The sequence below is a fragment of the Lasioglossum baleicum genome, chromosome 2, assembly GCF_051020765.1.
Source record: "Lasioglossum baleicum chromosome 2, iyLasBale1, whole genome shotgun sequence".
Classification (NCBI taxonomy): Eukaryota; Metazoa; Arthropoda; class Insecta; order Hymenoptera; family Halictidae; genus Lasioglossum; species Lasioglossum baleicum.
This window is the reverse complement of record NC_134930.1, coordinates 20953725-20966667: the sequence shown is the minus strand read 5'-3', so window position 1 is coordinate 20966667 and position 12943 is coordinate 20953725. Positions and strand designations below refer to the sequence as shown.

The 12943-nt window shown below is 42.8% G+C and overlaps 1 protein-coding gene across 2 annotated transcripts in view; it reads right to left on the bottom strand.

Moving 5' to 3' along the window:
- The window catches only part of LOC143220322 (uncharacterized), a 40063-nt gene that overhangs the window by 4380 nt on the left and 22740 nt on the right, over positions 1 to 12943 (bottom strand). The window contains exons 3-4 of one of the 2 annotated variants that reach the window (XM_076445992.1): positions 7136 to 7369; positions 1082 to 1147 (exon numbers count right to left, since the gene is read on the bottom strand). In XM_076445992.1, the coding sequence (XP_076302107.1) occupies positions 1082 to 1147; positions 7136 to 7369 (300 nt within the window). The remainder of the gene's footprint in view (positions 1 to 1081; positions 1148 to 7135; positions 7370 to 12943) is intronic. The other variant, XM_076445998.1, reaches the window with a different exon arrangement.

The window sequence follows — 12943 nt, the reverse complement described above, 5'->3', positions numbered from 1 at the left end:
GCAGGTGATTTTGCTTGTAAATCAAAAAACTTGTTGCTAGTGAGTCGTTGATACAAATAATGGATAATGATATCATTGAATAATATTAAATATATATTTTTAAAAAAATAGTACTTTCCGTCCAACCTAATATTTCTTTTAAATGTCCAGAATATACATAAGTGTTGATTTTAGCATTAACCTTGACAGATTCAAGACTTTGGAGAGCGCTTAGAGAGTCCGAAAAAATGACAATGTTCGTGTTGAAGTGAACATCGAGATCCGGACAAAAGCAATAATGGTTCAAAATGAAAAATTGAATGGTTCACAATTAAAAGTTGGAGAAATAAGAGGGTAGGGCCGCGGCGAGGTGCCGAAAGAGCGGCCACGAGGAAAGTGACAGTGGCAGGACACAGTGTAAACGACCTTTGCTCGGCACACAAGGTAAACCTCAATCGCCACGACATCGAAATTTATGATCGCGTTGGAAAAGGAAGGTGGTGGCAGCAGATATCGTCGGATAAAAGTGAAAGGATCGTACAACCTTGCGTTCGCGTTTGCGGTGCACGGGCAAACGTTAGCCCAGCGCAACCGCTCAAGTTCCTTTATGTTCGCGCGCAGTCATAAGTCCGAGATCATTCTTCTACGCAGCATAGATATTCCGAAGACGTGGAACGCAGGCGCGCATGTAGAATTCTTGGGAGCCAAGGCGGGATTCCACGAGAGTCAAATAATTCCTCGATCGAACGTTTATAGGCAGCCTTCTCGTGTCCGTGCATTCGTATGATTGCAAGCTGACGCGATCTCACGGTGAATCCGAGAATTTCTTTCGATCAGCTCTCGCTCTTACATGCTTGAAATTCAGGGAACGTGTGGTATGGATCTAGAGAACGTGTTCTTGAAGAAACGTCTGTTTTTGAAATGAAAATCAAATTGACGAGGAGACAGGCAAGTCACTGCGCGAAGGTTAACGATGAAACGATCTTTTTCAGACGGTTCTCGAAAGGCTAAGGTAATTATAATTCCACGAATTGATAGGCTGATGGAAGGAAAAGATTAACTTGATTAGGGATCGCGAAATTAATGTACAACTTTTAATTACCTGGTACGGCTTCAGCATGTCCCTCAATTCGCCGGACTCGTTCAGCCGCTCGACAGTGTCAAATCCCTGCAACAAGAAACAAGTTTTAATGACTCGAAGACTATGTTCTAGCAGCAGTCGGTGTCGCAAAAAAAGGTCATAAAAATATTTCCAATTTGTTCGCTGTTTTATGGTGTCCGTCGCTTATTGGATAAAAATAACTACAACATTTTTTTTTATATTTGATGGGAAATATTAGTATACTGCGGATCTTCATGGAGTCCTAGTTTTTAACAATTTTCAAGAAATGCTAGGCTATAAAATACAAAAGAATTTAGTACGATTCTAATTTATTTTAGATCTAAAAAGGCTACTACCACAGAAAATAAGATTTTACTTGATGTTCGAGTTTTGTTTTCTTAAAATTCGTTTACGAAAATTGCAAATTACTTTGCAAATAACTTTCCGTGCAGGGGATGATTATTGCGAGTACGTTGCAGTCGCGTTGCCCGGAACGTGCGGGCCACACGCGCCGCTTTTCGACGAAGGCGGGGGGAAGATCGTATTAAAATATTTATGACGTTGATAGCGGAGACCGTAATCACTTTGGTTTCGCTGTTAAACAATTTTCCAGAGTTCAGGACACTTTATCGTCGACCGTTTAACGGTATCACGTAAACGCGCGACAGTGGTCGACGGTAATGAACGTTTTATGAAACCTTGCGGTTTAAACGGTCACGTACTCGAACGGTTTTCACGTGTACCGTCCCGAGAGTTTCAGTTGACTTTTCTCTATTTCGCCAGCTGTTTCCAGAGGAGGTGGTTTTACGACGACTTTCTCGTCGAAGTGATTACTTTGCTGAAAAATATATCGCTGTTTATGCTTCCGACACGTTAACCCGGCACTATCGGCGCGAGAATGATAGAACTGTTTGTTCCCACGAGGAACTTCACCTTTGACCCTCTGTACGAACAACCGCGAATTCTCAAAATGTATAAACAAATTTGGCCGAACATTACCATCTTTATGCAAAATAAAATGTTTATATATCGTGTGCATGGCGATGAAGCTGAATAAAGATTTATTTCTTGTGTAAATAATTTTAATCGATCGAAAAGTACGTCTCCGTATTTTTACAAGTTTTAAAGAAAAGATCGATCAATGCCAGAACGGTGCCAGCGTTCGATTCGTAATTTTCCTCGACTCCCGAAACGTTATCCCGAATTCGATAGTCGAAACGCGTCGAAGGACGCGCAGTATTTACGTGGCAAGCCCAGGAAACTTCCAAAGCCGTTTTTACAGCCGATGTTCGCGCGGCTGTCGCAACAGCATTACGAAAAGGAACGATTGATGCCTTTCACCGAACGCGATCCGCGTTTCTAATCCGTCAACGGCCGACCAGGAAGAAAAAAATCGTCGAGGGGAACGGCGGATCGATGGCAACAATGCGAAACCTATTCACGAAGAACTAATTGTTAGTCTGTCGATAGAACTTGCAATTCCAGCTCCCTTGTGCGTGTCTACGGAATGATTCATAATTGCACGATTCAGACATACTACGACAGAACGGTTAGCAAACAGCAATATTTCAGCAACTCGTTCTCCCTCCAGAAGATGAAGACTCAATTTTCCAACGAATCTATTTATCGAAATTATTAGGAGAGGAAATTCACTTTTATTCAACTGTGTTTCACTATCAGATGATTGCATAAGTTCGTGTCCGATTTGAAAATTAAATTCAATGGTTAAATTTTTACGATTAAAAAATACTATATAATTTTTCTTTTACAATCATCTAATATTTTCGGGTTCCCGCACAGCTCTGCAGCACATCCAAGCAGAATGGTCTCTCGTGACAGTTGTCAGCCGGGCGGATAGGCGCGTAAAAGCGAAATGTCAGGCCGTCCCAAGGCCGGGAGGATAGACACGGGGAGGCCGAGACGAGCAAGAGAGAAAGAAGAAAGGGAGAAGCAAGAGAGAAAGAGAGAAAGGTGAAGCCGCTTGCGTTACACGGCTCGGCGTTACGGTCCACCGTGGTCTCTCGCAAGCGTGTGCAAACGAGAGACCGTGCTCAAACTGCATTCCTGCTCGACCACGCCGCGCAGATTTCCATGCATTCGATCGTCCTGTTATGGACAGCTATCCAGCCGATCCCCGAGCGCTCCTCGAATTATCCTCACCCATCACGGGAACCTGGATTTCGGATTATCACGGACCAAACGTAAACTGCGGATCTTTATGCCAAATAAAAATGGACCAAGTCAATTTTTGGAAACTTATCAGATGATTGCATAAGTTCGTGCCCGATTTTCATAGACGTCGCAGACTTTTCTAATTGCAGAAAAGAATGGTGAATGACTAATAAAGCTGTATTCTTTCAAATTTGGCCACTGAATTGTATCTTCAAATCGGGCACGAACTGACGCGATCATATGATAGAACTGGGAAAAAAGTCCGACCACCGAAAAGCGAAGAATTCTCGCTAATGATTGACAAAGCAAGTTCAGTATTCGAAGCACACGACCGAAATGCGCAACCTTGCGCGCGAAACAAATCCAAAGGAATAAGCATATCGCGTCGAATGGCGAAGCGGACAGTAAAAAAAAGAACTGAATGAACGTTGGCGAGGCAACGCTATTCACGTAATCGTGTCGCGTTTCCATTACGAAAGAATTCGTTGGAGCGACTCGATGCAAACCGGCCAGTTATGAATATTTTACGATGACTGCGATGCCATGCCGGCGCGGTGGAAACGGCGACCGCTCGCGCTTTCCGTTATCATCCATTTCCATTGACCAACATTGGTCACGGAGCGAGCTCTCGCCGTGCATTAATTAGACAGGGTCCCATCGCAGCCCGGTAATTAGGCCAAGGCAACGGCCACTACGTCTAATCCGATTATTATCTACACGGTCGCACGCTGAAATGCTGCTTGTCGCTCGGAGCTCTTTTGTCAAACTTCCCAGCGAGCAAACTAGCCCGGAACTATTCGAGCGGGCGGAATTTTCAGTATTCGTTTACTACGAGATTTTATACGTTGTGTTAGGTTGTCCCAAAAGTTCGTGTCGTTCTCGGTTAATGTGCTTTTGGTAAATCTCTAGGGAATTTATATTAGAGATTCCAATAAATAAATTAGACTGAAGTTTATTAACAAAATTTTAATAGAATTAAATTCTTTGATCACAATATTTTAAATCCTACTTCTTCGATGGCAAACTATTGATTAAACAAATTGTATTTTGTAACAGACAAGAAAATAATGTTTTTTAAACATTTAAATATAACGCCAACTTCACAACGATAACTTCACATTGGTGAGTGTCGCTACAGTCGCCAGAGTAGTTTTTCAGAAAACCAATGGCATGGTTAAGAAAGAGGAAGCTTAAGGAATAATAAAACATTAACGAACAGAAGATTGTGTTGTTTGTGTATGCTGACAATATAATGTGCACGCGGTGAAAGAAACTTTTAGGACAACCTAATATATATTGTTTGCAATGCAAACGCTATGGAAAAGAACGGGAACCCATTTTAAACAAACCAATAATTAATTTTCGGTTTGATTAAGGTAACGAAGCAATTTCCGGTGAAAAGGTTTTTGTTGCTTTGAAAAGTAGCTGTTTTGTTATATACACACTTTCTCGTGAAAAAATGGACGGAAAGAGGAAAAAGAAATATTCCACGTGTAGTTCTTTCTCCGGGAAATTTAATTGAAATAATTTGTTGGGCGTACGAGCGACTGCCTAGCGTGTCTGATCATTGTCTGCCACTTCTCCTTAAGATTGTTATGAATGCGAACGCATCGGACGCATTTCCAATTCAAGTTTCTTGAAAAGGACATCTTTTTGTTTCGCAGTTTGAACTTCTTCCTTGGTCAGGATTTTAATTGAAACGACGTAGATAATTGAATTACGAACGAGCTTGGCCATGAATACCCGTTAAACAATTTCCGAGTTTCGAGGCAAGCTATACTACAATTTCAGGATCGTGATCGAGAAGTAAAACTGCAGGGTAAAGGGGCAACCGCGGAAAACTTTCTTCGCGCACTCGACCAAGCAGGTAAAAGTATCGTAAACGTGGCAGAGCATGGGACGCGCATAGTAATTCGTGATACTTATATCGCGAGCAACGGCGTAAGCAGAATGGCGCCGCAAAATAATTCGTTCTGCTCAAGCTGCTTAAAGTTGTACTATTTTCTACTCATTTTGGTCTTTATTTGAGACTCATTTAATCTTCGAAATGTCACTGAACTCTCAGATCCAGGCCACGATGGATCGATTCGAGATCCATCGATCGACGGAGGGGCAACGCACGCGTTCGCTGCGTACAAAAGCCTTTCTTCGCCGTTGCGTAATGGCGACACGATCGCAGATTTCCGGTTGCTGATCCGCGCGAGACAAGCCGGCGGTCATCTTTAACATTTCGCGGGTTCGGTTTCTCTTGCCGCGTCTTCTCGACTTTCTCGATCCTTCGTTCAATAACCACCGATTACGCAACGCGACATCGGCCTTGCGAGAAATTCCAACCGGCACATGGGACAAATAAACGCAGGAATGAAGAATTTTCCGATTCACATTCAATTTACCCCGATCGGATAAAATAATTCAACCTAGAATATTTCCATTCTCTGTGATCTTTTAAATTTCATGGGTATGCAATTGATATGTGCCCATAATTATGAATAAAGTCTAAGTGAAAATTTAAAAAAAGAAGTTTACAAGTTATTTCACATCACATTATTTTACACTAAATTAATTCAATGTAACTTTTACGATGTCGTGAAAAATTAACCGTTAGATGGAGGTTGTTATTTCAACATTATATGGAATTCACTTTTCTCTCTCTTTTAAATCTTTTCTTTAAATCTTTTAAATCTGGAAACAAGAAATAAGACCACTTTCAATTGATACAATAATTGAATGTTTAGTAATTGATTGCATACTAACATATTTAATAATCTAAACAATATCGTAATAATAATACAGCAATTTTTAGCGGCGCCTCAGAGTCACCACACGAGCGCTAAAGCTTAACAACACACTGTCTTAACAACCGACATTTTTCCAGGACATAGAACATCGATGTGAACGAGGGTCGAGCATCCCGTTTGACAAACGTCGAACACAGTTGATCGTTCGCCGGCAGATGCTCACGTTTCGTTATTCGTTGCTCCCATAAACCGTGATAACTGTAAAACGTGCGCCTTATCGGACCGCGACACGTGCGCGTCGCTACTACATCGATAATCTACAGGAAACGAAGTATCATGGTAATTAAGGCGGCATATAAATTAGTTGCTTCTGATGCTCCGTTGCACACCGATAACTATCATCGGCTCGATTAATCGATCATTAGGGACGCAACTGTTTGTTGGTGTATTGTTCACAGTGACTTCCGACTACGTTCGCCCTTCGTGGGTGTTCGCGTAGGTAGACGGAATGAGTGCGTTTATTATTATTTGTATCCGTACATTTCACGGCGGACACACAAGTGGTGTGTGCAGGTTCAGATTTCAATTTCCGATAAGCTGTGTAACTGATTTGTACTGGCCGCTGATTAATGCTCCGATAATGAGTCGAGTGGCTAACGCTGCTCTCTCCGATCGCCACCTTCGAGAACGGTGACGTTGTCGACTTACAGTTGGTGTAGAAAGTACTTGCAAATGAAAATTTCGAACATATATTTTGTAAATCTAAGTAGGTTCTATTCATGTACAAAGTTTGAAAAGATTGAAAATAGCAAACCTTGTAAGAACCTGCGATTTAAATGAATCGCAAACCCTGAGTCCAAAGATTCTTACATCTTACGATGCTCGTAGACTTTTATGCGTCAACCGATTTCGATGAAAAATACTTGTTTGAAATTTTCATTACAGGCACAGATAAAAAATTTAAAAATCGTGACCTTCATTTTTTCCTTCGCAATTGCGACCAATAAAAATTTTAAAAAAATTATTTACGACCCAGTGAACTCGTCCTTCCAACGTCTCAAGAAAATTCAAGCTGTCGGAATTGTTTCCGAAAGGTGCACGAATACTTTGCACAGAATTGAACTATCGAATTTAAGAAACGCACCCCAATGTGTTGTCCATCGATGAAAAGTTGTGGCAATTGTATCGTGGGCAGGCCCAGACGATCCCTCAGTTCGGCCTGAAGCTCCGCGTCGCCGAACAGGTCCAGCTCGTCGTATTTCACCATGTGCGTCCTCAGGATCTGCTTGACCTTCTTGCAGTTGTAGAATGTTTTTCGGACGATGCCGGAGGTCGTCGTGTAGACCACCACCTTGCCCAGCTCCTTCTTTATGTACGCCTGTAACAACGGAAAGTGGTTTCTCATTAAAAATCGTGACCTTTTGCATCGAACTATGTCTGTGACAAATTTTTCCGTTTACTATCACCAAGATCGTGACCGAATAGGCAGAGGTTGATTCTAAAAAGCTGACAAGGTGTCACACTAACTTCATAAATCGTCGCGCGTCGGGTTGCGTCGGCGCGGCGTAGAATTCGACGCGAGATTTTCCACCGTGAAATTACAGATTCCCAACCCGAGAACCTTTGAAACCAGACGCTGCTTTACAACGTCGATCTGCTGCGATTCGCAACGTTCCACCAACTCAGGTTTCCGTGGAACGCTGAGAAAACGCCGTTTCGATGGCAAAAGTCGGAGCGTTGCTCGACGAGAGGAATCGCTGTCGCAACAAGTAGCCACCACCTACCTGGAGAACGGACACCGAGTTTTTGTGAAACCGTTCGCAGCTTTGTCACTGGCAGCGTTCGGTATTATTCGAATAAAATTTTCGTTGAACAGGAGTTGGCAAGAAATCATTATTCATTATTCCAGTTATTCGTTCTTTTCCAAACTAAATTGTACAGAAAACTGGTACAAATTCATGTTGGGAATATACAGTGACTCCCATTAATATCCCATTAAAATATCTTTTCACATCCTGTAGTAAACTAATTGCTCTAGCTTTCCAAAAAAGTTCAAATCGCATAGTCCAATATTTGAAAAGTTACGGTGTTTTTAAGAGTGTACGAATATTAGTGGGAGTCACTGTAAATCTTTCTAAATAGGGAAAAATTTCTTCGCAGCCTTCAAAGATTATTTCATTTCTACAGAGTTCGTTACAAACACGATCCTAAGACTTATGAGCGGGAAGTGTAGGCACGTTCCAGTGCTTCGGCTTTTGCAGAGCTGGAGAAAATCAAGTCGGAACGGGTTCGGAAGTTAATTCCATCGGGGCGTTCCGTTAGGCGGTAATGAGTCGATAATCACACTCGGTGGAATGATTAAACAGCCCTTAATGAACGATCTCTCTCCCTCCGCCTTGAAAAGCAAGGGGCGTTTGTAGCGTGGCTATTCAAACTTCGATCCTCGTTTACATTTGCATGTGCTCCGCCGTCCGAGGATATATTCGCAGCGGGACGAGGCGCAAAGGACGCGGGAGGGCGGTCCATTGTATTACTGAATCCATTTCATTAACCCGTAAACGTTCACCGTTTACACTGATACGTTCTCCACAAGCTTGGCTGCGCGAGTGTGTGTCTTAGTTTATTTACATAGGAGCATTCACGATGCACGATCGAGCGAAGGTAATCGACTTCACGTAGGCATGAGCGTGGGCGTTGCGAGATAATGACACCAGCCCGCGATCCAAACAGTATCAGAAACGGGACTGGCATGTGAAGAACGCGCGCCCACTGAACCACTCGATTGCATAATTGAAACGGGAGACAGTTCGAGCTCGATGAACAGGTGGACGCTACTTCGACGCAACTGTCCACCGTTGGACGTCTACACTGCAATTCTACTGACCTGCTTCGAACATCCACACGCACTGCGCACTGTTATTCGTATATGCACATCATTGCAATCCATTCATGTAATTGCAACCCTTTGCACTCGAATGGTGACTCCGGGGCGCCAGTGTTTAAATGATTCAATTCTCCTGTAGAAACAGGTTCAAGTTCATGCGAATAGTGCAAAGAAGATCACATAAAATAAAAATCTTCTTTGGAAGATTTGGAGAAGAGATTTCAAATTGCTTCAAAAGGGTTAATGGCCACTCATTAACTGTTCTGTTAATTCAGACGATTCTTTGTTATTAAAGTACCTATGTTACAAAATGAAAATGTTACATGATACAAGATGTACATGTTAACTCATCAATTTGAACAAAAAATTATTCTGCGTGGTAATAATTCGAATCGCACGTGTACATACAACATTCTCGCAAATATTGCTCGTGCTAAAAGCCGTGCGCAACCGAGCATAGTCGCTGGAATATGGATGTTCATGAAATTGCAGTGAAACTACCATGCAAGGCACCGAGAATTCGAAATCAAAACTGCCCGTGAGGAAAACAAATTCTAGCTCGACGAACGACTTCTGAAAACATACTCTTGATTCAATTGGGTTTTCTTTTGAGCAGATCGTTGAACCTACAATTATTCTGTATAAAGTATACAGAATAGTATAATAAATAAAAACATTCTGAATACAGAATAAAATATTCTGAATACAGACAGGATAGTCATACACATCAAGAAGTTTGATTTCACGCGATTTGTTTCGTTTTTCGGAGTTTGTAAATGATCTCAGTGGTTCATCGTCGGATCAGCCCGCCCCACAATTTGAATACAGTTAACGTTGCGGAGCGGCGTTCCAGTGCGGTTTTACGCGCCGCGCCGCGCCGCAGGAATTCGCGGACGAACATTTCGAGTATCGCGCGGCGAAAACTCGCGCCAGTTTCCCATAACGCGTAGCGGGACATCGAGGTTCCAGTTATATGCACCAGTTCGCTCGCGACGAAACACCATCGTCCGTCGTTTCTGATTCCCGTGGTTGCTCGTATTTTCCGCGAGGATTCCGTCGATCGTCGTTAACGAACGATTGCGCTCGACGAGCTCGCGAATCCTCTCGCTTAAACGATAACCCGATTAACAGTCATGCGCGAGCACGTAAACAAACGTATTCCCGTTCAGCGTCAAACCCGTTTTTGCCTTTCCAATCCCACTGTTGTACGAGTAAACTCGAGATTTAATTTTGACGTCGATTCGCTTATTTTTAATTGCTTTCCTCGTACGACGTAATTTATTGTTGAAATAGAATTGATGAGAGCAGCAAGCTCGATCAAGCCGAAACTGCGATCGAGACGCAGTTCCCGCGCGGGGTTGGCCAATCGGCGAGCAAATCGATCAAGGCTGAGGAATATTGTAGATCTCCATGCCGGCCACTTTCAACGGGACCGCTAATGAACACGCATTACACATTCGCGACTCGGTGTAAAACCGGATCCGTCGATCCAGGTGCATGATCGACGCGATAAAAGGAAACTATAATTGCAAAGGAATGCTCGGCTGGATCCTGCCGGTTTCTTTCCTTTTTCTGCGCCCGTGGCTCGCCTACTTGCGCCACGGGACAGTATAATTCTCTAATTACACGATTTAACGCTAGCGGGCCGTTACCGCGGGCCTAGGACCGCTGGACGACAGTCACAGATCTCGAAACGGACCCACGTTGATTTTCCTCTCCCTTCCTCTTCCTCCCTCTTTCTCTTTTTCCCCTCTTTCGCTGGAGGACATGCTTACTCACTGGACAGGCTCGCAAGGACTTCTTCATTTGCATGGAGAATGTCACTGCACCTCGAACCAGAAAACTCGCTCCTTCCGAACGAATTGTACAACAGAAATTAACCTACTGAATACAACAACCTGGATCATCCGGAAACGTAGAAAAATTCAGTGTACGAACGTGAATATCATATTTGAAATTTCTCTGGACCAGTTTATTTTCACAACATTGTGTGCCAGTTCCAATTAAAAGAAACAAGATACTGCAATCACATTTTACTGCTCGACGTTACAGCTTGATGAACAATTCAAACTTCCAGCTGCAATTTTCTTCTGTCCGCAGTTGTCGAGGGCAAATGTCGATGAACTGAATCTTTAGAAAACTCTTTCAAGGAAATCTATTCCCGTCCCTTCGTCCTTCCGCCCACCGCAGTAAGTTCCGTTCTGGCTTATTTCATGGTTTACTTCTGGAATAAGTTGGATGAGCGTGACCTCGAATTGATTTTCTATTTCTGTCATAAATGCGTAAAATCTGCATTCTGATATATGAGATATTCCGAAGACTTACTGAGATATTCTTAAAATAATCGTTTAATCTTCCGTCGGAACCACAGCTACTCGTTACCCGTCAAGGCTCTCAAGACTTTTGCGACGCGATTTTCTATCGCTGCGTGATGCAAAACGCCGATTGAATAATGTTTGTTTTCCTACGCGACGTTAACTGCGGATCAAAGATTAATTATCCGGCGAACGACTGCCGCCGCGCCGTTCCGCTGGACAAATGACATCAGCGACGATTTCTCTGTAAGTGGGATAATGGTTATTCGCGAGATCGAGTCGCGGAGTGACTGGAATTTTCTGCGACGAGAGGTACGCCGCCATACGCCATCTCGATGCGAGCAGGTTTAATGGATTGAACCTGACGGGACATTACCATGCTCAGCACGCGGCCAGCCGTTTTCATATTTTAGAAAGGAAAAAACGGACCTCGAACCACCTGCAACTCAGCGCGCCATGAAAATCGCGAAACTCGCACATATTTACAGGGTGACAAGAAATAACGGAGTCAAACATTTCTTATTATAATTCTGTCAAATCGACGAATTTTGAAAAACCAAATGATAACAACCATAACATAGACTAGGACGAAACCTAGGCCTGTGCTCGGCCCCAAAAAAATTTGGAGTCATTGAAAAAATCTCTGTACCAGGAGTGAGACCGAATGACGCCAGAAGAGCTGCGGCCCATTGCCGAAAATTTCAAGACACGTTCGAGCCTCTGTATCGGCGCAAAGGGCGGCCATTTCGAAACTTCTTAAATATATGAAATTTTCAAAATTCGTAAATTTGACAGAATTATAATAAGAAATGATTAACTCCGTTATTTCTTGTCACCCTATACTTCAACATCGCGTTTTTCCACTTAATTGCATTCGTTCGGAGTAACCGTGAGAATCGCGCAGTTTCTGTTTTCATCGGGTAATAAAACACAAATCTTCGTAATTTATGCGAGTATACGCAAGCAACAACCACTTGTAATCAATATTCATTTCTCATCCCGAAGCACATTTGCTTCACGACAAAGATTCACCAATTTCAGTAAGTATATCTAAATAACTAATGCAAAATAATTGTATAGTAAGTTAGACACTAAGCCATATTGTAACATAATCATATACTGTATAATTTAAGCAATAAATAAATAATAAGTATATTTAAAGTCAACTCTGGGATGACGGCATTTGCAGAATTATTTAAAAAATATTTCGGAGGTATTTTTCTTAGCAGCTGTTTCTTCAATATAATTGTCAGAGACTCGGTAATTAAATAACGATTTTGGGTCGGGATAGACCCGGGCACCTCGCGCGTATCTTCATCAATTCAGTATAATTAATATTTCCCGCAGGTTTGTTCTCGTGCATTGTATCGCGTCGCGAGTTTCCCATCGTTCTCGTTTCACTATTCTCTAGGTTTCCTCTTTTTTTCGTCGGTGACAAGAAACCCCCCCATTGTCGAATGCTATAAAGACGGCGTTATTATTATTGTCAGTCTGCGAGCGCTCATGCATTTATAGTGTCCTGTAACCTGCAGGAACAGGGAGCAAAGTTTTGCTCGACTGTTCTTCTTTGCCGTCCGGAGCAGAACGATGCGTCGCGTCGTCGCGGTTTAATATAAAACAGCGTGTGGCCTGAATACCTACGACAAAGAATACAATAACCCAGCAGCATACTCACGGAACACCGTCATTTCTCTAATAATAGTCTTCTGTTTGGCGACTTTCGCCCGAGAACAGCGCGACGCTGCGCGAAAAC